The sequence below is a fragment of the Natrix helvetica genome (genome assembly GCF_964273705.1).
Source record: "Natrix helvetica genome assembly, chromosome: 5".
NCBI classification, from domain to species: Eukaryota; Metazoa; Chordata; class Lepidosauria; order Squamata; family Natricidae; genus Natrix; species Natrix helvetica.
The window spans coordinates 49,603,257-49,629,620 of NC_138551.1; the positions used below are offsets into that span (position 1 = coordinate 49,603,257).

Genomic DNA, 26,364 nt, shown 5'->3' on the forward strand with positions numbered 1-26,364 from the left:
AGTTCTGATGGTTACCCTATTCAGAGCAGTCATTAAGTGAATACAATGGTCATAAAGCAAGGGCAGCTCATTGTTCGTTATGGGGTATTATTTTCTCACGGGACACTGCAAATAGCCACAAATGCAGTTGTCAAGTGCCCAAAATGTGGTCATGTGACCATGTAGGAGGGGCTCAGATATTGGAACTTTGGAACCAGGGCAAAAGTAGTTTTGGGGGGGATGAAGGTCCATCATAACTTCAAACTGTTGCTAAGCAACTGATTGTAAATTGAGGACTATTAGTATTGTCTATGTTTTCCAGTTGTCCATTAGATTATGAATGATGAGAGGAGGCCAAATGAATATGAATCCCCAGTAAGTAGAAAAGAGACATTGGTATAAACTGAGTACTATAACCTGAGATTACACGATTATGTTCTGCACTAAAAAAAAACATGCTCTGAAAAGAGTTATACTATCTCCTAAATCAGCGACTTAACTTATCTTAATAAACAAATTCATTAGCACCAAAAAGGTCATGTTACTTTCTTTTACAGCACAAAGATCAATAATAAAATCCAGGGAAACTATATCCCAACGTGTAGGATGGAAGGGGAGCAGTTGGAACAAACTAGCTGACTTATTCAGCGCAGTCTTAGCCCAGCCCTAGGCATGGCAGGATGAAGCATTGTCTTTGACATCAGGCGTCACTCTTTCGTTCACATTCTGAGCATTGCTTTGAATACGCACTACACCTCCCACAGCAAAGTTGCAATATTTATTCCCTGAGAGAAAGATATAAAAGAGCATTATGAAAGAGTGTCCATCAGTCATGCGAAGAAGAATTGGTTGGTGGGGCTCCCTGGCATCTTGGTCTCCTGCATATGAGTCTTGTTGTATCAAACCAATCCAATCCAACACATCTATTGCCTGTTTCTCTGTGTGACTCTTTTGTGGGGAGCTGTTGGGAGGAGGCAGCTTCAAGATCATGGTGGAAGAGATGGCCAGGGAATATCGTATTTAATCTTGCATGAGAGTGCATGTAACAGTTTTTTATATGAACTAGAAAGATAGTTGACACAAAAAACGTGGAGACCATAAACTATATTGCCAACATTATTCGCTCACCTGCCTTTACTCGCATATGAACTTACTGTAAGTGACATCCCATTCCTAATCCATATAACAGCTTCAACTCTTCTGGGAAGGCTGTCCACAAGGTTCAGGAGTGTGTTTATGGGAAATTTTGACCATTCTTCCAGAAGTGCATTTGTGAGGTCACACGCTGATGTTGGACTAGAAGGCCTGGCTCTCAGTCTCTGCTCTAATTCATCCCAAAGGTGTTCTATCAGGTTGAGGTCAGGACTCTGTGCAGGCCAGTCAAGTTCATCCACACCAGACTCTGTCGTCCATGTCTTTATGGACCTTGCTTTGTGCACTGGTGCACAGTCATGTTGGAAGAGGAAGGAGCCAGCTCCAAACTGTTCCCACAAGGTTGGGAGTATTGAATTGTCTAAACTGTCTTGGTATGCTGAGGCATTCTGAGTTCCTTTCACAGGAACCTAGGGGCCAAACCCAGCTCCTGAAAAACAACCCCACACCATAATCCCCCCTCCACCAAAATTTATACTTGGCACAATGCAGTCAGGTAAGTACCGTTCTCCTGGCAACCGCCAAACCCAGACTCGTCCATCAGATTGCCAGATGGAAAAGCGCGATTCATCACTCCAGAGAACATGTCTCCACTGCCCTAGAGTCCAGTGGCGGCGTGCTTTACACCACTGCATCCGATGCTTTGCATTGCACTTGGTGATGTATGGCTTGGATGCAGCTACTCGGCCATGGAAACCCATTCCATGAAGCTCTCTGCGCACTGTTCTGGAGCTAATCGGAAGTCCACATGACGTTTGGAGGTCTGTAGCAATTGACTCTGTAAAAAGGTGGCAACCTTTTCGCACTATGCGCCTCAGCATCCGCTGACCCTGCTCCATCAGTTTACGTGGCCTACCACTTCGTGGCTGAGTTGCTGTTGTTCCCAAACACTTCCACGTTCTTATAATACAGCTGACAGTTCACTGTGGAAAGGCAAGGAAATTTCATGAGTGGATTTGTTGCACAGGTGGCATCCTATCACAGTTCCACGCTGGAATTCACGGAGCTCCTGAGAGCGACCTCTTCTTTCACAAATGTTTGTAAAAACAGTCTGCATGCCTAGGTACTTGATTTTATACACCTGTGGCCATGGAAGTGATTGCAACACCTGCTTCTGATTATTTGGCTGGATGAGCAAATACTTTTGGCAATATAGTGTATGTGCGCCTGATCTGACATGGGGTGAGTGTCTGAGCCTTCTGCAGGTGCTCCACATTCTTGGTGGGCTGCTCCCCCAAAAAATACCTCCACTGTTGGAATATGGCTTTTACAGCCCACAGATCTTTACTTGAAAATATCATAGTTTCTTTCAGTCAGGAAGAATAAGGTGAAAGGCCAAAAAAATCCTCCCCTCCCTTTGTCAAAACCTGTAAGAGAACAGCTCTCAAAGCCGATTCTAGGGCATCAATTTCCACAGCAAAGGTATGGGTGGGTTCTGGATGCCTGAGTAGCACTCAAAAGAGGTACTAATACTACTCTATAAAGTCTTAGTAAGACCACACCTAGAGTACTGCATCCAGTTCTGGTCACCACACTATAAAAAAGCTGTTGAGATGCTAGAAAAAGTGCAGAGAAGAGCAACCAGGATAATTAGGGGACTGGAGACTAAAATATATGAAGAACAGTTACAGGAACTGTGCACAGCTAGTTTAGTGAAGAGAAGGACCATGGGAGACATGATAGCAGTGTTCCAATATTTGAGGGGCTGCCACAGAGAGGAGAGGGTCAAGCTATTCTCCAAAGCACCCGAAGGCCAGACAAGGAATAATGGATGGAAACTGAACAAGGAGAGATTCAACCTAGAAATAAGGAGGAACTTTGTGACAGTGAGAACAATCAACCAAAGGAACAGCTTGCAACAAATTCATCACTTGAGACTTTCAAGAAGAGATTGGACTGCCATTTGTCAGAAATGGTGTAGGGTCTCCTGCTTGAGCTGGACTAGATGACCGATAAGGTCCTTTCCAACTCTCTTAAACTGTTATTTTTTCAGGGTGGTTTGCTCTTCAGTAGAGCAGTTAAATCTCTTCAAAAGTTGTTGGTGTCAGGGTGGTCTTCTGAAAAAGATTAGGATGTCACCTGAATTTTAACAGGAAAACGGCTGTTAAATTTCCATGGCCCTCTTCCATTCAGATCAAATTGTAATCTCCTCTTAAATCCAATTTAGTGAAAATGCCTGCCTTCCGAGAGTGATTCGGCAGATCTGAAATAAGAGGCATTCATAGTGGTTGCTAATGGTTACAGAATTCAGAAGTCTGTAATTGTGTATAATTCTCAAGGAATTATCTTGCTTTTTTTTTACAAGAAACATTGGCAGATGCTGGATATGTCGAAGGGTAAACAAATCCTTTCTTCAGATTTTCATCCAGAGATTGTTCTGAAGAGATTAACTCTTTCATAGACAGAGGCTACTATCTTTTGTGGGGCATCTGGCTTTAGGTTTAAAATTGACACTACAGTCACAAACCCAATGAGGAGGTAAGGCAGCTACTGCCTCTTTCCCCAAAGCAACAAGAAAATCAGGTACTTTCCTGGCAAGGGAGGCAATTTAGGCTGGCATAGGAGGAAGAGAAGGAAAAAGAGTAGCATGTTTGTAAATGGGACTGTTGATACTTGTGAGAGAGGAGAGAAATTGCTTCCTGCATCTAATGGATAGTTGGATTTTGAATTATAGCCGGTCTATTCTGAGTATAGGAACGTGTAAGGAAAATATGATATAGAGTTGCAAAAATTATGTATTATAACTTATTTTCAATTTGAGAATGCTACACCTAAAAAATTGTCCTTCAATTGTCTCAACTAAAAGGGCTTTAGTACAACTCAGCAGAGCCAGCTCGGTGCAGCCAGCTCACCGCTGTCAGCTCACCATCACCAAGTCACCTCTGCCAACTCACCACTGCCAAGTTGCCGTAGGACAACAACGGAGGTGACCTATTTTCACACACACACACACCCGCCTGTCTCGGCCACAGTCACTGTTAAGGCCCAGTACTCTTCAACATCTTCATCAATGATTTGGATGAGGGAATAAATGGGGAACTCATCAAATTTGCAGATGACACCAAGCAGGCAGGAATAGCCAACACTCCAGAAGATAGGCTTAAGATACAGAAGGATCTTGACAAACTTGAACGTTGGGCACTATCTAATAAAATGAAATTCAATGGTGAAAAGAGTAAGGTTCTACATTTAGGCAACAAAAACGGAATGCACAGATACAGTATAGGTGGTACCTTGCTCAGTAGTAGTAACTGTGAAAGGGATCTTGGAGTCCTAGTGGACAACCATTTAAATATGAGCCAGCAGTGTGCAGCAGCTGCCAAAAAAGCCAACACAGTTCTAGGCTGCATCAACAGAGGGATAGAATCAAGATCACGTGAAGTGTTAATACCACTTTATAATGCCTTGGTAAGGCCACACTTGGAATACTGCTTTCAGTTCTGGTCGCCACAATGTAAAAAAGATGTGGAGACTCTAGAAAGAGTGCAGAGAAGAGCAACAAAGATGATTAGGGGACTGGAGACTAAAACATATGAAGAACGGTTGCAGGAACTGGGTATGTTTAGCTTAAGAGAAAGAAGGACTAGGGGAGACATGATAGCATTGTTCCAATATCTCAGAGGTTGCCACAAAGAAGAGGGAGTCAAGCTATTCTCCAAAGCAACTGAGGGTAGAACATGAAGCAATGGGTGGAAACTAATCAAGGAGAGAAGCAACTTAGAACTGAGGAGAAATTTCCTGACAGTGAGAACAATTAATCAGTGGAACAGCTTGCCTCCAGAAGTTGTGAATGCCCCAACACTGGAAGTCTTTAAGAAGATGTTGGATAGCTATTTGTCTGAAACGGTATAGGGTTTCCTGCCTAGGCAGGGGGTTGGACTAGAAGACCTCCAAGGTCCCTTCCAACTCTGCTATTGTATTGTATTGTATTGTATTGTATCCTGGGTCTCTTTGACCAGGAATTCAGCATGGTTGCAGCAGCAGGGAAGAGAAGTGTATGTGAAAATTGGATACACCCCCCCCCCCAGTTGCCATCACCTTCCTGTCCCCCGTCCCCGTCCTCTTTGGGCCAGACTTTTGGGTTTGGTGGCAGTGGTGGTGACGGTGAGAGGGGTGTGTGTGTGTGTGAAATTGGAAGCCTCCAGCCACCACTGCCGTTCTGCACTTTGACCACCAACTTGTTCTCATTCTGGCCAGCCATGGTGAATTGTCCCCACAGAGGGTTGGCCATGTGGAGTTGCCCTGCAGTGAATTGGTGGTGGCAAACTGCTGCTGGCGAGTTGGCCGCATCAAACTGACCATTCAGAGTTGTCCCATTCTGTCTAACAAAGGTTCTGTAATGACTACATGGGAAACACAAACTAACACATTGCAGTTTCCTCTATAAAGTTAGTTGTTATGCCAAAGTCTTTGTGCAGGACATTGTATTTCTGCATCAGCAAAAAAAAATAACAGGACTAATATCTGCTGTTATTTGCCATGTGAACTCTTCTCAATTTTTTTTTTCAGGGGCCTTATTAAGCATCTGTCTTTCTGATGAGAGAGAAAGGCTTTCAAGATATTTGTCAGGCCTTTAAAGAAGACAAGATCCATTAATTGAGCACAGAAAAGATTCCAGCAATTTGTATAATACTGTAGTAGGGTAAAATAGCAGAATCTTGAAAGCCTCTCGGTTTCTCTGTGCCCCATCTTACACAAACAAGATCAAGTGCAACTATTTTGAGAGTGGGGTTATTTATGCTCTCCTATTTTCTCAGGACTTTTCTGAAAGTTCCTTGGTGGTTTAGTCATTATTTCTCCATTCTCAAGGCCAAGTTTACATTTCTTCTTAATAGAAACTCAATATTATGAGTTTTCAGAGCAGGTATCATTTTAAGAAATTTCCCACATTGAGGATATATCCAGAAATTAGCTCTCAGCTAGGGTCATACAGGAATAAGTAACACAAACTCAGAATTCTCCTTCCATCATGGGTTAATGCTTCGTATATGTGCTTTCTGCAAATAAGGAGTTTAGGTGTGCATATCTGTAAAGTCAGTACTAACATCCTAGTGGTATAAACAGATATAGCTCCATTACCGATTGCAGTAAAACAAAGCAATACATGGATTCTCCAAGGAACAAGAAGGCAGAATGGTATTTCAACAGCACCCTAGCTAGGAGGCAAGCCCATCAATTAAGCTAGTAATCTAATACACCTCTTTGTATTGTGCAAAATGAGACAGAATTCTTGAGAAAAATTCTTGGCAGCCTTAGGAAGTGTCAGAGGCTCTGAATTCAATGAAGAAAGTGTCATTCAGAGGAGAGGAATGGAGGATATACATCTTATCTTCACCTACATTGGCTTGATCATTTTCCCAGCGAGGGTTGTATACACCCTTCACATTTCATACTTTATGATCCTAAGAGTTGTTATAGGGAGAGGGGAGGAGCTGTTAGTACCTGGAAAGAACTGGCACTGGGTAGTTATTTTCTCTGAGATTCATGGATGGCGGATGTGATCTCCAGGTTTCAGCAAATGGGCAAGCGACTCCAATGTTGCCTTAACCTAGGTCAGGGGTGTCCAAACCTGGGAACTTTAAGACTTGTGGACTTCAACTCCCAGAATTCCCCAGCCAGCTGGCTGGGGAATTCTGGGAGTTGAAGTCCACAAGTCTTAAAGTTCCCAAGTTTGGACACCCCTGGCCTAGGTAAAAATGGGCTAACATTCTTGGATTAAAGATAATGTGGGCCCATCTTCCAGGTAGAACTAGAGGCTCTTCCATGCCAGAGACACAAACCTCTCTTGGAATATAAGTGACTGAGGGTCATGGGGAAATAATCAGGGTGATATCAAAGCTCAAAGGTGTCTAAAAATTATGAAAGAACATGGCAAGCTTTAACTATAAATTAAATACAATTAACAGAAAGAAAAAAAGGATAGGCTCCTCTTTCCTTTGAACAGTCCCTAAAAGGACATTGAGTATAGGAGAAATGGGTCATACACCTTGATTAAAATACCAAGCAGCATGTTAAAAGAAGCTGGGGGAGTAGTTAGCAGATTGGGGTTTTTGCAGGAAGAGAGAGTAGCAGCAAGAGGCAAATGCCCAAGGAGAAATGGCAAGCAATGGCATTGGGAGACCTCTGTGAGACATGGTGAGGTTGCAGTTGGAATGAGGGAGGGCTTTGGACTGAGCAACTGCCAGCTGGAGTGGCAGAGCTGATCACAGCTGGGATATCTGAGGCCAGTGAGCAGGACCCTGTGGGAACTGACTGAATGGGGATCCCATGTGGGGATAATTCGACCTGAGAGATGCATTGGTGTGGCAGGGTTGGTCTTCCTCTGGTATGGGAGCTGGTGGAGGATGGACCTGGGTGTAGAAGAAGAAGAGGAGAAGAGGAGAGGAGAAGAGAAGAGAATCCTATTCTCCTCCTCCTTCCCTCCCTTCTTTCTTTCTTTCTGTCTTTCCTCGAGGTTTACAAAGTCAGCACATTGCCCACAACTATGTGGGTCCTCATTTCATGACCTCAAAAGCCTGAATCAACTTGAGCCGGTCAGGATCGAACTCCTGGCAGTGAATAGAACCAGCCTGCAGTATTGCATTCTAACCACTGCACCACCACGGCTCATGTGGTTAGGAATCCTGAATTCCTAACATCCCATTACTTTTACAAAGACTAATCGCTCCAAATGTAATCTTCTAAAGATAGTAGACAATGGGAAATCACATGAAAAAATAGGATTCTGTTTCTTCCTCTCCATAATTGGACTCTTGTTTGAGCATAAGAACAATTGTCTGTATTTCCATTCAGGTCTCTTCATGGAAATGATATCTCCACGCTCCCTGAAGGTATCTTTGCTGATGTTACCTCCCTATCTCATCTGTGAGTATCTGTATCATTAATGTAAGCAATTGTTCCTTTTATTCCAAATAGGGTTTTTTAGCATTTTTTGTAGGATGGTGCTTGGTGATACAAAGAAGAAAACACCATTTGTTTACTTTTGTTTGTTCAGCTGTGCAAAGATGCTTGGCACATGTCTTAGGTAATAATTGCCCTGGACAAAGTACTTCCAGAAATTTTGTAGGTAGCAGTGTTCTCGTTAGTTCTGTAGTGATAAGATTTGATGCACATTTGCTGAAATGTGTTGAAGTTCCTTCTGGCATCTGACATAATCAGTTAGCAGCTTAACTTAATACTCCATTGTGTGCTTACAAGGAAAATTAACTCTTGAACCCTCTGACTTTCCTCCCAATAAATTGGAATGCGTGTGAAGTCTTCTGCTGCAGTGCAGAATGAAAAAAGACAAAGACTTCTAGACCGAGGCTGGGTTAACACATGACTTAGCAAACTGATTTATAAATTAGAACTTAGTGTGTGGAGAGAAGCCAAGCAAGTGTGTTTATTCAGTAAGCCATCACATAGTGTGTTGGGTGAACATACCTCAAAACTTTAAAGCACCACAACAGTCCCAATTAAAAAGGTGAATGCAACTGACAGTGATCTTTATCTTGAGTTCATAGGATTTTTTCTGGTAATTGGCTAGGATATTTTTCCTGGCTCAGCTTTAAGAATGTATATATCTTTTTAGACATGCTTATGAACACTATCTGTGGGGGAAGAGAAACTTCTACACACACACACACACTCAATTTACATTCATTGCACAGTATCTGTAACCTCAGAGTAGGAATGATATGAGCAAGCTGCATTTTACTTGAGTCATTTAGCAGATTTAGCATCAAGTATTAAGACATCAAATAAAATGCTGAAAATAGAGGCTCTTCAAAATGCAACAACGTTGCATTTAAAAACAAATGGAAGTAAAAATTGTGTTATTGATTAGTTCTAGGACCTCTAGAGGCATTTCTCTAGAGTTACCAGATAAAGGGAAGAGATCTTGTACTTTGAATAATTATTTAGACTTTATGATTCTTTCTGCTGTGCAGAGCAATTGGTGCCAACCCCCTGCATTGTGATTGCCACATGCGCTGGCTCTCAAGCTGGGTCAAAACTGGCTACAAAGAACCTGGCATTGCCCGTTGTGCTGGTCCTGCGGATATGGAAGGCAAACTTCTGCTCACGACTCCAGCTAAGAAGTTTGAATGCCAGGGTAAGCTACTGAAGAAACAAGGGAAATAAAAGTGCTCCCTAAGTATTTTCAGAAAAATTAGTGGGAAGAACTACTGAAAATTCTGAAGAACAGCATTGCATATCACTAAAGAGATCTTGGCTATGTGGATGATAGTTTGTTCTGGCCAGCTGAGTTGCCTGTGGCATGAATGTTACAAATCTAAGACTGCTGAAGTTAATAGTGGGCATATGGGGGGAAAAGTGAGTCATGGAATTTATTAATATGCACACAGATGTAATGAAGATGCAGTGCAGGAAGTAGATTCTTGCCAGGGAAGCCAATAAAACTAACCCAATAGGCTTCAAGTAATCCTCGACATACGCCCATTTGTTTGGCAATGGTTCAAAATTATGATGACACTGAAAAAATGACTTCTGACCTTTCTTTGCACTTACAACTGGCACAGCAGCCACGCAGTCACACAATTGCCATTTGCAAGTGTCTCAGATGGCTTCTGACAAGCTAAGTCATTGCGGAAGCTGGCAGGTTGCATGTTGTAGTTACATGGTGCCTCACTTAACAATTATGACAAAATACGTAGTATAATCAGATGCGGTTATGTGATGCTTCACTTAATGACTGTACACTTAACAACAAATTTTCTGGTCCCTATTGTGGTTGTAAATCGAGAATCACTGTATACAGTTCCCTGGTACTGAAGATTATGAAAGACAGATTCTGATGAAAGATCTAAAGCAAGGGTGTCAAACTCGTGGCGTCATGTTGCCGTCACATGATGTTTTACAATGTTTATCCCCCTTCACAGAGCTGGGGGTGGCCACCACGTAACGCAACTGGCCCAGGGACCGCCAGTTTGACAACTCCTGGCCTAAAGGATGGGCACAGGCATAATAACATTAGCTATATCAAACCCGGTGCCTTATTGATATAATGAGATTCTAATTTCCAGAATCCCTAATTAGCCTCATAACAGGCCTTGAGTCTGAGCCCTTTCTTCTGTGTATGTCACACCCCTGTAGAATTCTTTGAAAAGTTTTTTTTAACTTTTTCCTGTGAAAACTATTTCTATGAAAGAAATTTGGGGGGGCGGATGGGGGACCCTGCTTGCTTTTGCAGAAAATTACAACTATTTTAACATTAGGTTATGCCTAGGAATAGGTGAATGGGTGTTCTTTTCAGCCATTATCCATTTTTTAATGTATATATCAGAGGTGGGTTGCTCCTGGTTTGGCCCGGTTTGGCTGAACCGGTAGTGGCGGTGCCGGGAGTATCCACCCACCCACCTGGACAACAAGTGAACCGGTAGTAAACCAGTTATCAACCCACCACTGGTATATATATATATATATACACAAATCACAAATTTGTCAGAGGCTCCATGGCTTCAGCTGTTGGGAAAAGGGCAATTCCTTGGAAGAGATTCTGATCAGGAAGCACACAACCTTTATAATCAGATATAAGAAATATGTCTTTAGTTATTTCAGCTATATTTCCTTAATCTTATTCATGCAATGCTTTTTTCTGTCTATGTAGGGCCTCCCCTACCCATCATCCAGGCCAAGTGTAACCCCTGTGTCTCCAATCCCTGCCAAAACAGGGGCAGTTGTCAAAGAGATCCTCTGGGCTCCTATCACTGTGTCTGTCCCAGTGGTTATAAGGTAAATAGAGTGAAAGGCAGGGTGGTAAACGTCTACCTGGGAAATGCCGTGTTCCCCAAATGTTAATGAAAGACATAAATTCATTCATACAAAATGCTGAGGTTTGCCTTTTTGTGGCTTTGAATGTTGTGCAATGCTCTGGATTGTTTTATGTTTCAGTGTAGATCAGTGGTTCTCACCCTGTGGGTCGGGACCCCTTTGGGGGTCGAACGACCCTTTCACAGGGGTTGCCTAAGACCATTGGAAAACACATATTTTCCAAAAAATATGGAAAACATAAAATAATTTTATGGTTGGGGCTCACCACAACATGAGGAACTGTATTAAAGGGTTGCGGCATTAGGAAGGTTGAGACCCACTGGTGTAGATAGTCCTCGACTTACAGCAGTTTGGTGACTGTTCGAAGTTACAACAGCACTGAAAGGGGTGACTTATGATCATTTTTCACACCTACAGCTCAGGGGTGGGTTGCTGCTGGTTTTACTACCGGTTCGCAACATGCACGCACGCTCGTTTTGATATAATTCAATGTCTTTGCGGATGCTCAGAACGATTTACATTGAACCTCGCACGTGTAGTTACTAAAATCCAAAATAGCGGCAGCCGAGAAGTGGCGAGGGAACCGGTTCGGAGATGTGGCAGGCCAGAGTTGCTGCCGGTTCCGCGACCCAGTCCTGAATTCCACTACCAGTTTGGGCAAATTGGGCCGAACCGGCAGCGACCCACCTCTGCTACAGCTGTTGCCGCATGCCCCATATTCACGTGATCAAAATTCAGATCTTGGCAACTGACTCATATTTATGACGGTTAGAGTGTTCCGGGTTATGTGATAATCTTTTATGACCCAAGAAGAAAAGTCAATAGGGAAACCAGATTCACTTAACAGCCATGCTACCAACAATGGCAGTGACTCACTTTCCACACCTGGGGCAATAAAGATTGTAAAATGGGGCAAATGTCACTTAAGAATTTGGGGCTCAATTGTGGTTGTAAATCGAGGCCTACCTATATTGTACAAACCCAGAAAGTGGGTCAGTTTGGTAGTGAAGTGAAATATGTTCTGTGAACACAACCAATTGCTCCTTTGACACTGAGGAGAAGAAGAAAAAAGGAAACGGGGAGAGCTATTTCTGGTAACAAAAACAATTTAAAACGTCAGGAAAATTTATATGTAACAAGTTAGTTTTGTTCCACTATACATCAGTGTTTCTCAACCTTGGTGACTTTAAGTCCTGGGGACTTCAACTCCCAGAATTCCCCAGCCTGCTGGCTGGGGGATTCTGGGAGTTGAAGTCCACAGGGCTTAAAGTTGCCAAGGTTGAGAAACACTGCTACACATAGATGGCTGGTGAGCAAGTAATTGGTTTTCAAAGCTTGTATTGGCCAGAAATTTTCTATTTAAAGCAGTGGCCTCCAACCTTGGCAACGTTAAGACTTGTGGACTTCAACTCCCAGAGATCCTCTGAGGGTTGAAGCCCACAAGTCTTAACGTTGCCAAGGTTGGAGGCCCCGGATTTAAAGTGGGATTGTTTCATTTTATTTCCTTATCCCAGGGCAAACACTGTCACCTATCTGTTGATGGCTGCTCCGAGAGACCTTGTGAGAATGGTGGGACCTGCCTACCTCAAGAAGGAGATGGAGCCAGCTTTAAGTGAGTGGCAGTTCAAGATTTCAGAGTCTCTGCCCTAAAATTGGCAGGGGAAAATGTTTTTGGTTAGCTGCAATACATTATCTGCCAAGAACCCGGGCAGAAACCTGTTACAAAATTGCCAGATGTCAAACTAAAATAAATCCAGCTGCATTTTCTCCCTTAAGCCAGAAACAGGCTCTGAAAAGTATTGGCAAGTGTTTATTCAGGGTTTAATCGTATATACTTGCATGACTTAGGGGATAGGAGAGGTTTTTGGTACATGGTCTGATTCTGCAGGCAATTTATTTCTGTAACTATGGTTTGGGATTTTGGGGACAAGCCAATGGAATACATGCATCCCAATGGATCGCCAACTGTTTCGGTCTTTTGATACCTCGATGTGTGCCCTCCTACTCTCCCTCCTCAGAATACAGTGTGGGCGGCTTTCTGGGAAACATACCATAATTAGTAGCTTGAAATAAACTGCAGGCAGCAGAGGAAAAAATGGGGCCCTACTCGATCTGTACATCCAATTTGCTAAACTGCTAAATGGCTTTTCATCATATCACCATATCAACATAGCGTCTTTAAAAGCCAGCACATAATGTCCCTTGGGAACAACAAAGATATTTCCTACACATGCCGCTCGGTATTATCCCTTTGTAGAAAGATAGCAAGAAGGGACATGGATGTTTTGATCAAGGGCATCAGAGCTAACAACTCCCTGCCTTTGTTAGACAAGGTCACCATTTTTTCTGTCTTTGCTTCTTCCTCTAAAGTTCATGCAATAGAAATGCAAATGCCACCATATTATACAACTCACAACATACACTCCTTCATCTACAATATTCTCCTCTGCTTTACGTGAATTTGCATCTGTTTGCAAGTGTGGCATCCATAAATTAGTGTATTCTATGAATCTCTATTATTACACGAGTGGTTCAAATAGGATTGCGTCAAAAAGTACCACATATAGTCCTCAACACACAGCTATGGAGGTTGCTTTGAAAACTTAAGAAATAGTTAGAATAATTATCTACAACTTCCCCTTCATTGAAACAGATTTAAGAAAGTTAACTTAAAAAATAACTCAGGATCAGGATTCTCCCATTTTTGCTTTTCTCTAGTTCAGTGTTTCTCAACCTCGGCAACTTGAAGATGTCAGGACTTCAACTCCCAGAATTCCCCTGGCTGGGGAATTCTGGGAGTTGAAGTCCAGACATCTTCAAGTTGCTGAGGTTGAGAAACACTGCAGTCTAGTCCTTCCCAAAGGCCCTGCTTTTTCTTTTTGAGGTTAACATCAAAGACCACACTAGGATGCCATTCCATCTGTCCCAGTACTTAAAGCAGCTTTAGCTCCTCAGTTCAGGGCCTTCTAGGGTCGTCCAACTAGCTCCTGCAGTTGGAGGCCAAAATGCTTGGTGTATAAGATGGATAACAAGATGGAAAGCTTGAGAATTATGGAGATACTGAACCCAGTTTCAAAAAAGAAGTAACATCCCTATTTTTCACCTTTCTTGAAATTTAGATAAGGGTATAAATTCCAGAAAAGCCTAAAAGAAAATGTTTCAAAGTATCAAATAGCTCTTATTTTCTTTATTAATAGATGTACTTGTGTGGATGGATTTGAAGGTCCAAGATGTAATCTGAAGACAAATAGTTGCAACAACAGTTGCAAGAATGGGGGTACATGTGTTAATGGGTCCACTAACCACACTTGCTTGTGCCTACCCTTCTATACAGGTATGGCTTCAATTGTAAACTACTGCTTATAGTGGGGGCGGGGGGGGGGTACAGAGCTTCTGCTTTTATTTCTGAAGAGAGCAAAATTGTCATAATATCTAAAGTGAGCTTATATGGTGTTGGGAATGGAGAAGCCCATGTCCAGACTACTAATATGATTTTATTATCCATCCCATCTTATAAATTGTCTGTATTATGTTGGATAATTATAATGTTAAATGTATCCCTTTTTTTGGCAAATGTTTGTTTTTAGCTTTTCTTAAGTGCAGAAAACAGCTAGTGAAAAGATAAGCTACTTTATTCTCTTCATGATTAATTCTTCAGAATTGCTATAGACATTGGAGATATTTTCTGTTGGCTGGTATCTTGCTAAATTTGACATTTGGAAGAGGAAGGGAAAGGAGTGAGTAGGCTTTCTGGCCTAATAGTCAAAATACTTATGTATAATGTGTAGCTCCTTGTCCTTCTGTCTGAGGTCAAGAAGTTGAATGGTTTCTGCATAATAGAAAAAAAAACCCACCTGTTTATTTTAATGTCACAAAATTTACTTATTCTGCATAGCTATTCTGGAACAAAAAAAAATGCAAGTCAACCACTTGAGTTGGCCAACATAAAAAGGGATCAGGGATATTTCGAACGACTGAATGTTTCCTTCTTATAGGTCCAAAAGGTGAACAATTCATGAATATGTATTTTTGTTCGCTAATGCTATAATGCAAACAGGAATTCTTGGGGTCAAATATGGGCTTTCTTCCTTTCTATGTACCATTTCTTTGGGGCAAAATGAGGCAAATTCAAGGAGAGACGCTATTTGTTATGCTTCTGCCTTATCACTGTATTTTTCCCACAGGGATGTATTGTGAGCAGTCGGTGGATGTATGTTCCCCTGAGCTCAGCCCCTGCCAGCATAATGCCATATGTAGAGTCTCCCTTGATGGACCCAAGTGAGTGAGGGAAAGAGTGAGTTTGGGGAGAAGAAAAAGATGTAAAACCAAGTGGAGGACATGAATGTGTACCAAATAATGTATAGTGGAGTTAGAACAAACACAGTTATATTCATTGCCTCAGCCATTTTCCTGGTTGGTGTAGCTTGCTGCTCTTTTGGGCAGTAGCCAGGCCACCTCAATGACTGGATCTCATTCCTGTTCCTGCCTCCAGGTGTGAATGTATGCCTGGCTATGCGGGAGATAATTGCAGTGTGGACTACAATGACTGCCTAGACCACCAATGCCAGAACAATGCCAAGTGTTTTGATGAACTGAATGGTTATTCCTGTCTTTGTACTGGTGGTTTCAGGTAAGGATGTTAGATGGAGATATTGTCAGGATTCACATAATGTCTACAAAAATACCAAGTGTTCTGCAAAGCTCAAGGCCAAGGTCTGCCCTTTTCCCGGTTGGCCGAAATATAGTCCAGGAGAAAGAAATGTAACAAAAGTAGTAGTGTTTGCAAACACATATACAAATAGTGACTACTAGACTTATTATTAATTAGCTGTTTCCAGGGTGGCTTCACTACCCTTGCAAGACGGAGATCCTGCAGCATCTTTCACGTGCTTTCAACAACGGGTTGATCACAATGACACCTGTGTAGGTGGTTGTTTGAAATCTTATCCAACTTGTTTCAAGTAGCAGTGTACAAAAATAGATTCATGTCACAGCATTCTCCTTCCACTATGGTTGGACCATATTTTTATTTACTCAGGAAATAGCAGACAGCAAGTTGAACAACAAATCTTGAGTTCCTGGGATGCAAAGTATAGGATTACTTGAATTACGAGAAAATATTAATTGCATTTATACACCTGGGTGATGCCAACAGTGGTTTATGAGATGCCAAAAACGAGGGATCCATTTAGAACTTTGGAATTATAAGGGAACACGGCCTCCTTCCAAGAATATATCAATTTCAATAGCTGATCCTGACAATAAACTTATGCCCTGTTGTATGCTTGCTTCACTCTAGTGGTCAGCTGTGTGAGATCCCACCTCATGGCTCCTTTCAGTCCAGTCCCTGTGAGAGAGTGGAGTGCCAGAATGGTGCCAACTGTGTGGAGTTAGGCAATCGTGCCTTATGCCAGTGCCTTCCCGGCTTTGGAGGGCTCAAATGCGAGAAGCTACTGAGTGTCAATTTTGTGGATAGGGACACATACCTACAATTCACGGACTTACAGAATTGGCCCACTGCCAATATTACTCTGCAGGTAAAAGAGATTTAAGTCTCTGCCCCAACCCTCCAAGAAGAGGCATTGTCTACTTTCCTGTACAATGTTGGTTTTCCTATCTATCGTCCCCCCACCTCTCTTGTTCTCTGCAGGTCTCCACAGCTGAAGATAATGGGATTCTCTTGTATAATGGGGACACTGATCACATGGCGGTGGAGCTTTATCATGGCCATGTGCGTGTCAGCTATGATCCAGGCAGTTACCCTAGCTCAGCTCTTTATAGGTAGCTCTATCTTTGTTTTCTCATTCACGCTATGGGCAGTTTGATAGAATGTGAGCAAATTTGTCTGCATGACCCTACAATCTGCACACTGACTTTTGGGGGTGAAGGGGAGATGCTAAGGTTTAGATCAGGGTCCAACGACGAATGTCAAGAGTTGATGTACAAAGCGGAGAGTGATCTTAAGAGAGTGTTGAATGAATGTTGGGTGACCAAGATTGTAGATGTTAAGATGTCGTGAATAGGATGTATACAAGAGCCTTTCTCATCCCATCTCTCTCTTTTCTCCCAGTGCAGAGACCATCAATGATGGACAGTTCCATACAGTGGAACTGGTGACATTTGAGCAGATGGTAAACCTATCTATCGATGGAGGGGATCCCATGACCATGGATAGCTTTGGCAAGGCCCACACTCTGAATTCTGAGGCTCCACTCTATGTGGGGGGTAGGACAGCAATCTCTGTTGGGGAACAGGGAAGCAATATCCTGCTGAAACCAGAGAGAGCATCAGTTCTTTCCAACACTTCCACACTTTTACAAGGAGGCTACCATATGGACTAGGAGGTTCTAATAATTCTTAGTTTGGACCATTTATACACTATCAATTGGGAGAAGGAGGAAGAGAAGGAATTCTTTCTTTCTCCTTTTCACAACAGAGGCCAATATGTAGAGAGTCAAGAAGATAAGAGGCCCACTGGCAGGTGGAACGAAATAGTGTAATTGTCTGGGCTCAGTATTCCCTAAATTGATATCCCTGGCTTTAACATTTTTCTACAATATACTAGGCCAGCCTTCTCTAACTTGTTGTGCTCCAAATAATTTATGAAGTTGATTAAATTGCAGTCCCAGCATATTTAAAGTATATCCGTTTGGGAAAAGCGGAGGCTGAGACTTTCAAAGTTTATTTCCTTCCATCAGTCATGTTCTTACTCACCAGCACTCTGATCTTCTTTTCTTCTTCCCTGCCTGATGTTGTTCCTATGGTCCTCTCTCACCAGGCATGCCAGTGGATGTCAATTCTGCTGCCTTCCGGGTTTGGCAAATCTTGAATGGTTCCAGCTTCCATGGATGTATCCGCAATTTATATATCAACAATGAATTACAAGACTTTACTAAGACTCAGATGAAACCAGGAGTTGTTCCTGGTTGTGAACCTTGCCGCAAGCTCTATTGCATGCATGGCATTTGCCAACCCAACACTGCTCATGGACCAATTTGTTACTGTGAGTCAGGCTGGACTGGGCCCCATTGTGACCAGCCCATGACCAACCCTTGCCAGGGACACAAGTAAGTACAAGTGTTACAGTTCTTTTCTGCTACGTACATCTGGGGAATACCATCTTTTGTGGGGAGCCACATGTGGAAGAGCAAATGTGGAACAATGAGACCACTCATAGGACATCTGCCATAGGAACTGTGCCTATTCGTAGCTGCTATGACATATGTGGCCAGTCACAAAATATCCAGGAGAGAAAAGAATCCTGGATATGCTCTATCTTCCCAGTGGGGCCTTTAATAATAGACTTTATGTGTGTGAAAAGAAAATGTGCTTGTTTCAGCCATCACATACCAGTTCAGCCAACAAAACCTGGAACATTTTGATTCTGAGTTTTAAAAGAATAGATGCGACAGGTAGCCCCATTATCTTGTGGATTTTAACTTCTAATTTCGTTTTGTTTTAATTAGAAGAATTTATAAAGAAAATCAGGTGATCAAAAAATGTGGTTAGCACTAAGTGAAGTCTACAAGGGCATATTAGAGCCAGTTTGCTCTAATGGTTATAGGACCGGGCTAGAAAGCAGGAGACTATGAGTTCTAGTCCCACCTTAGCCATGAAAGCCAGCTGGATGATCTTGGGCCAGTCACTCTTCTCAGTCCAACTCACCTTACAGGGCTGTTGCTGTGAGGAAAAATTAGGAGGAAGGTGTGTTTAATAGGTTTGCTGCCTTGAGTTATTTGTAAAAATAATAAAGGTGGGATACAAATATATATACGGTAGATAGATATTACTGTTCATTGCTTACCTTGGCTTGAAACCATCCATGCAAATCAGGTATCTCATTACAATGCTGTGAGCAAAAACCATGTATTGAGTTTGTGTTTTCTCAAAGATTTATGTCATACATGGATCCCTAAGCTAATTGTCTCCGATTCAAGATAGTAGGGAAGAGTTCAAAAGAGATACTGGCTTATGTGCAATTACATGTATCTACCTAGCTTTATATCTCACTTTATCTTCAGGTGTGAACATGGAATCTGTATGCCTCTTGATGCACTTTCCTATAGTTGCCAGTGCCAAGATGGTTACAAAGGAGCCTTGTGCAACCAGGAAGTTGAACTACGTAACCCATGCAAGAGCTTGGAGTGTGTTCATGGTCAGTGCCAGATCTCAGATGCAGGAGAGGCCTATTGTGAATGCAACTCAGGATTTGATGGGGATCTCTGTGATCAAGGTCAGAAACATTTCTGTTTCCATATGTGTTGACCATTAATTACTAATGACACTAAGGGAATTTCCCTTCTGTGCAAAAAGTTAGGTTCATATGTTTGCTGGCAAGTCATATTATCCCAGTCTTCTGTGAATGATAGAAACCTTATTCAGGAATCAACTTCCTCCTGGAAGTGAACATCCTAGCAAGTAAAATATTGCCTCTCTGAGACTATAGGAAAGCTTCTTGGCACATCAGCTACAGCATAGGAGGTCCCTGTAAGCAGCTTCTTCCAACTATGGTGGTTATGTGTCTTGAATAATGAAGGAACATGAGCAATGCAGCCATAATTGAAAGGTTTAAAATCTAAAATGATTCTTTACTGTCAACAAAATTATATTTTCTATTTCCATTAGAGAACACATTTCCAGACATCAACATTTTTTAAGAAGTAAACAGTGCTTTTCTCTAACCTATTGGAAAGCTTAACAAAACAAGCATGACAACAGATAGTAGAACATTATTTTAGCTGCCCTTTGCTAACCCCCCCCCCCAATTTCATGATGATAATGATTATGACAATAAAAATGTCTATTATATGATGACATTCTTAAAGTCATCCTTTTGTCTGACCTTTCTGTTTTCCCCAGAATCAGAGTGTCGGGGAGAGGCTGTGCGTGATTTCCATCAAGTCCAGCGAGGTTATGCCATTTGCCAGACGACACGCCCAGTCTCCTGGATGGATTGCCAGGGATCATGCCCAGGACTAGGCTGCTGTGGAGGACTGCGTCTTAAGCGCAAGAAATATACCTTTGAGTGCAGCGATGGCTCGTCCTTCGTGGAGGAAGTGGAGAAACCCAGCAAATGTGGCTGTTCCCATTGCATGTAGTCTCCGGTGAGGGGCAGGCCATAGCCAGAGACCTAGGGGTGAGACCTGCTCTAGCAGAAGCCTTGGGAACAGTCTGGAATCTGAGCAGTTCCTTTATTATGGTCATGGTGGTTATTCAGGAAAGAAGAGACAATGGTGTAGATAAATGCGGTTTGTTTGTTGTTTTTTTTGCTGGCAAATCCAGCTGAACAGATGTATTTATATCCAGCACGGATTCTACCTGGGGCCACTGACTGGGTACACCATGGATTCTTATTGAAGATCTCTACAATTGTTTGCCCAATGTAATGTCCCAAGTACCATGCCCATGGGTCATGCCTGGCCTCAGGAACCAGTCATTTTGTATCTTTTGTACCTTAACTGGAATCTCCTAGCTGCCCCATGCCTTTTTTCCCCTTCTGTTAGCCAGTTCTACTTTTTCTCTTATCAAGTAGCTTCTCTTATTCTCACTCTTAGTACCTGCTCATGGTAACTTCATCTTCTGTTTATGGGGCTAAATTGCAAGCAGTACAGTGACCAGGAGCAAAGGGAACATTATTACAAGACTAGAAAATAAAATAAAAAAAAATACTTAAGAAATTGAGGAAGGAATTGTTGCTGCCTACAGCTTAATGGTTATAAGACACTGAGGAATAAAAACAGCTTAGACATGCAATTGCATTGTAGTCATTACTTTAAAGTTGCCTTCATTTATTAATAATTTAAAAAAAAACAGAAGGACTGAACCACTGGCATTACTATTGCTGTACTGTACTGTTGCAATTTGATGCTAACTTATTCAGAAGTAAAACCTACTAAATTTCATAGAATTTAATTTCTAAATAAGATTGTGGTTACATGAAGGCTAAAGGACCTGGGCTCCAAACTACAGGTCTGCTGACGGGAAGGAAAAAGACTACATCCAATTCTTGTTGCAAATTCTCCCAATTGCCACAATCATTTCTTTTGAGTTTTTTACTCTTATCAGTCTTCTATACCATAAAATTATTTTTACTACATATCACTTGATTATTGTAACAAATAAGTTTGCACTGATGGAAGATGTCAGTTCTACTGTTCATTGCTGTCACCTATAGAATAACCTTGTTCACACCAATCATTATTCATGGAAGAAAGATGAACAGCATGTATCTCTTGCACTCAGCTTATTGTATTATTTTTCAGCCCTGCCATAGGATACAGCAGGCCTTCCCATAAAACAAAACACTTGTCCTTCTGTAAATGAAAGAGGAATGAGATTAGGACTTTGTTACATCCACTGGGAATAAGATAGAGCAAGGATTTTAAATAAAATAAGACCCCTGCTTGTGAGAAGGCTTTTGTGGAGTACCTTAACTGCAGGAACAATTTGCTCAAGATTTCCTATCAGCAAATGAATTCTGTTTGTACTACTTACAATTAGTTGACACATACAAGTAATACTAGTAGCTTTAAATTACAAAAACAAAGCAGATTTTCTGTATTACTAAAGACCCAAATTTTACAAAAAGTGGCCTCTCTCTCTCTCATGCACATGCACATACACATATTAAGCAATACACTTGCAGTTTATTTGCATAATTTATTTTGCTGCTGGTTGGGAAAAGCAAGAATATCTATTAGACATCAGGGCTGCTAGTTCCAGATTATGTTGTGATTATTTTCTTTCATGTTGTAGCTAACTTTAGGGGATTCTAAAGCCAACAGCTTTCTAAGCTGATTTGTTTCTTGGCACATCGGTGGGCAAAATGACATTCTTTCTCATTGGACTTTTCTCCGTTCATATTGTTGATGTATCTAGAGGCGTAGTTTGCCATTGCTTCTATTCTCAGGATGCCAGAACCAAAAGAGTTGCTGCAACCTTGCTGGTGGTTACCTGGTCATAAGGCAGATGGCTTGGACTTTTAAAGCAGTCCCTACTCACCCTATCACAGTGGCAGTTTTCTGTTGCATTAGCATTTTGTACAACTGTGTTCACCCCCAGTTCCCCATATCATCCTGACCTTGCCATTCATGATTGATGACCACTTTTTTAATCATACTATATCCCACTTATATTGTAGCTAACCAGTCTATCTGCAGGCTATCTCACTATTCGTCCTTGTGGGTGCATCCTTGTCTTTCCATGTAGGAATCCTACTGCTTTTCTAGCTTTTGAAACCTCATCAGATAGCAGACATAAAAAATAACCCTGCTGGATTGAGAAAAGGCTCCTTTTAATGCAGCATTTTGTTTCTCATGGGGGCCACCCAAAGGCAACTAGATGCTTGGAAGTAGGAAATGGAGATACTGGATAATAATAATAAATAATAAATATTTATTTCTTAGCCGCACCCTCTCCCGAAGGACTCGGGGCGGCGTACAATGAAACATATGAAATAAATATGTGGACAAAACAAACATATAACAGAGACATATACCGAGACATACACAAGGAGGAGGTCGGCTGATGAATAAAAAACAATTAGAATACAGTGATTAAAAATCCCCTAAATAATTAAATATAATTAAAATACCCAATTAAAAACCCGTCAGGAGCGATATGGTTAGATCAAAGTTGAGCCAGGCCAGCTACTTGGAATAGGTGGGTCTTAAGCTTAATACGAAAGGAGCGGAGGTCAGAGGTATTCCTAATATCCGGAGGGAGGTCATTCCACAGGGCTGGGCCCGCCACAGAGAAGGCTCTACTCCTAGGCGCCGCCCCCCGACACTGTCTAGTGGACAGCACCTGGAGGAGGCCCTCTCTGTGCGAGCGGATTGGTCGCAGGGATGTATGGGGCAGAATACGATCCCGCAAGTAACTAGGTCCTGAGCCATGGAGCGCTTTAAAGATTGTTATCAAAACCTTGAAACGCACCCGATAGACCACAAGAAGCCAGTGCAGCTCGCGCAGGAACGGTGTCACATGGGAGTACCTAGTACTCCCCATAATTACCCGCGCGGCTGCGTTCTGGACCAACTGTAGCCTCCGGGTGCATTTCAAGGGAAGCCCCATGTAGAGAGCGTTACAGTAGTCCAAGCGAGACGTCACCAGCGCATGAGTGACTGTGCGTAAGGCGTCCCGGTCCAGTAGGGGGCGCAATTGGCGCACCAGGCGAACCTGGTGGAACGCCCCCCTTGCCACGGCTGTCACATGGTCATCCTGTCACATGATGCACCCTTCAGGCCATTGTTCCATTGCAACATATATCTTAAAGGCCTGCTCCCCGTGCCCTGGAAGTAACCTTGGGACCTGACACTAATTCCTGATACCTTTATAGCACAGTGATGTTACATTCTTTTAAGTCACCTTGAAGGCTTATTCAAACATTAAATAAGCTCATGGTAGGTATTATCCTGCAGCAGCCTCGCAAGAATGCAGTTATTAAGCAATCACAGTCTGATGCAAGTTTTGAGGCCTTAAACTCTACCAATGTTCTTGTTTCCAAGACAACCTCAGCCAGGTGTCTGTTGTTTGAAACTTATGACTTTTTTTTTTTTACAAAAGGTTCTGCTGGAAAGGTAACTCCTTGGCACTAGCTTGAGAGCATGTGCCACGTGCGATCTCAAGGTAACTGTTTCTAAAACATCAGATTTTATTGTACAGCAATTTCAGTAAGATACTCCCGGGGGTGAAATAGATTACTAGAAGTATATGCATGGTGTCCATTAAACTGGCAGTAATAAAGAAATAGCAGTAATAAAGCCATCTTCTACTTCCTGTGGGGATATGCAGGAAGCTAGGGAGTAATTACTCAGAGAGTTCTTGCAGAAGCTCCTTTTCAAGGTACATAAAGAGTTATCTCTCTGTATGAGCTTGTGCCTACATTCCCTGGCTTGCCTTTGGGACCTGTGCTATTGCTTGGGTAGGTGGAATAAAACTGAGGTTTATTCTGCTATGGCTGTCGAGACTTGCTAAAATGTAAATGACAACCAATTTCAGATTTGAATACATAATTTACAGAGGCATTTTAATTACTACCATACTACATGCCTAGTGTTTTTCATTTTTATTCTAGAAACCCTGCAAAAAGTTAATTGAATTTTTTTTTTCTTACTGAGAAAGTGAAACTTTTGAACTTTTAGGACAGTGTTTCTCAAACTTGGTGACTTTAAGTCCTGTGGACTTCAACTCCCAGAATTCCCCAGCCAGCTATGCTGGCTGGGGGATTCTGGGAGTTGAAGTCCACAGGACTTAAAGTCGCCAAGTTTGAGAAACACTGTTTTAGGATGACACAAAATATATATCTAGGGCTCTTGACTTTTTTTTAACAACTTCCTGTTTCTAATGGTAACCATTAGAATCTACAGAATATCTGAATTTGTACACCGTGTCTGCCAATGCAATACGTAAGACATATGTTTGAATAGACAAAGTGACATTTGATCATGCTTACATGCTTAAATTTACCTGATTATGACCAACTTACCCTCCGCCTTATATATAGACTTAGAAATGTGGGCTTCAACTCTCTTAATTTTCATCTAATATATCCTTTGTTCATAGTATGAGTCAAAGCCTGGAATGGATTTATTTGAAATCAACAAAAAATATTCTTTTGTCTTCTTTCCTTTCTAAGGATTCCCATGACATCTGGCACTTATAAAACTGTCAAAAGCACAATTCCTTAATTCAGATTTAGCACTGACTTTTTAAACTCATGAAGCAATGGTGTCTCACTAAGCTCTGCATTTGAAAATTGTACTAAGCTTTGTATTAACATTATTGAAAACCACACTTTTGGTGTCCCAACAGTCCAATCAATGCCATACCCGAATGATCATGTGAACTGCCTTGCATACATAAGCTAACATACTCCTTTATACAGAGTATACCTTCTTTAGAGCAGCAATCTTGTTATAGGTTTTGAAAAAGTAGTTTGTGATTTTTCACATGGGAAGATAACATTAATTCAACCAGAGACATGAAACTAACCATCTGTCGGTAACAAAATACGTGTCATCTTCCAACTCCTATAATGGTTGTCCAAGTAAAAAATGCTGTGTTCAGTTTTCTAAGAAAAATATCAAAATTATATAATGGAGGAGTACTTTTTTGTCACCCAATCCCTGCTGCTTTTTAATAGGAAATGAAGAGAAATGGATTCAGTGGATTCCACATATTTACTTCAATAAGAATCTCTCTCTCTCTACCCAAAATAGGAAACAATAGATTGAAAATTCCAGTCAATAAAATCAAATTTGTTTTTCCTCTGCCTTCTAGTTATACAGCCTCTATTATGTGTGTGTAGGCATGCATGTATGCATACCAAGCTGATGTAGCAGTTAAGGTACCAGAGTAGAAGTCACTTCTACCAATCTTTCTCCACCCTTGGAAGATGACAGTGGCAAACAACTTCTAAAGATGTAGCCAAAAAAACCAATGTGTGGACTCATCCGAGCAGTTTCACGAGTCAGGAATGACTTGAAGCCACTATATATACAGGTGTATCATTGCAGCACTTTTCACAAATCATCTTTGCAATAGGTTTTCATACATTCCTGCTTTTGTTGTTTGATCTATGCATGCAATAGATTTGCTCTTTTAAAAAAAAGTATTTTAATATAATTTAGGCAACATTTATTTTTCTACTTGGTTTTGGTCTCATAAGCTGAAAGGATTTTGTAAAACTGTTACAAATATATTTGGGGAAATAACTACTTCTACATTATTCTTACAAAAGGGGAAAAAAAGGAAAAATAACATACCCTTTTTGAAACTTGAAAACAATAGGAAAAAATATTTGCATCATTTGGACATAGATTGCAAAAGGATTTTATTACATTCTGCTCTCATCTCAGCATGAGAATTGTGAGAGAGGCCAGTTCTGGCTTAGCATTTCTATTACCACTTAGCCTTCTGACTTAACTATTGACATACACTATATTGCCAAAAGTATTCGCTCACCTGCCTTTACTTGTGTATGAACTTACTGTAAGTGACATCCCATTCCTAATCCATAGAGTTCAATACATCCACCCTTTGCAGCTATAACAGCTTCAACTCTTCTGGGAAGGCTGCCCACAAGGTTTAGGAGTGTGTTTATGGGAATTTTTGACCATTCTTCCAGAAGTGCATTTGTGAGGTCACACACTAATGTTGGATGAGTTTACGTGGCCTACCACTTCGTGGCTGAGTTGCTCTCATTCCCAAACACTTCCATGTTCTTATAATACAGCTGACAGTTGACTGTGGAATATTTAGGAGCGAGAAATTTCATGACTGGATTTGTTGCACAGGTGGCATCCTATCACAGTTCCACGCTGGAATTCACTGAGCTCCTGTGACCCATTCTTTCACAAATGTTTGTAAAAACAGTCTGCATGCCTAGGCAGTTGATTTTATACACCTGTGGCCATGGAAGTGATTGGAACACCTGATTCTGATTATTTGGATGGGTGAGGA

General features: G+C 41.6%; 1 protein-coding gene across 2 annotated transcripts in view; it reads left to right on the forward strand.

Annotated features, from left to right (window-relative positions):
- The window catches only part of SLIT1 (slit guidance ligand 1), a 151,206-nt gene extending 128,938 nt beyond the window's left edge, over positions 1-22,268 (forward strand). The window contains exons 25-37 of one of the 2 annotated variants that reach the window (XM_081953702.1): positions 7,924-7,995; positions 9,060-9,223; positions 10,739-10,863; positions 12,417-12,514; positions 14,100-14,236; positions 15,087-15,180; positions 15,395-15,532; positions 16,202-16,439; positions 16,553-16,683; positions 16,973-17,127; positions 17,681-17,969; positions 18,924-19,135; positions 19,762-22,268. In XM_081953702.1, coding sequence (XP_081809828.1) covers positions 7,924-7,995; positions 9,060-9,223; positions 10,739-10,863; positions 12,417-12,514; positions 14,100-14,236; positions 15,087-15,180; positions 15,395-15,532; positions 16,202-16,439; positions 16,553-16,683; positions 16,973-17,127; positions 17,681-17,969; positions 18,924-19,135; positions 19,762-20,000 — 2,092 coding nt within the window. In that variant the 3' untranslated portion in view covers positions 20,001-22,268. Of the gene's footprint in view, positions 1-7,923; positions 7,996-9,059; positions 9,224-10,738; positions 10,864-12,416; positions 12,515-14,099; positions 14,237-15,086; positions 15,181-15,394; positions 15,533-16,201; positions 16,440-16,552; positions 16,684-16,972; positions 17,247-17,680; positions 17,970-18,923; positions 19,136-19,761 lie in introns of those variants that run through there. The other variant, XM_081953703.1, reaches the window with a different exon arrangement.
- Positions 22,269-26,364: the final 4,096 nt, after the last annotated feature.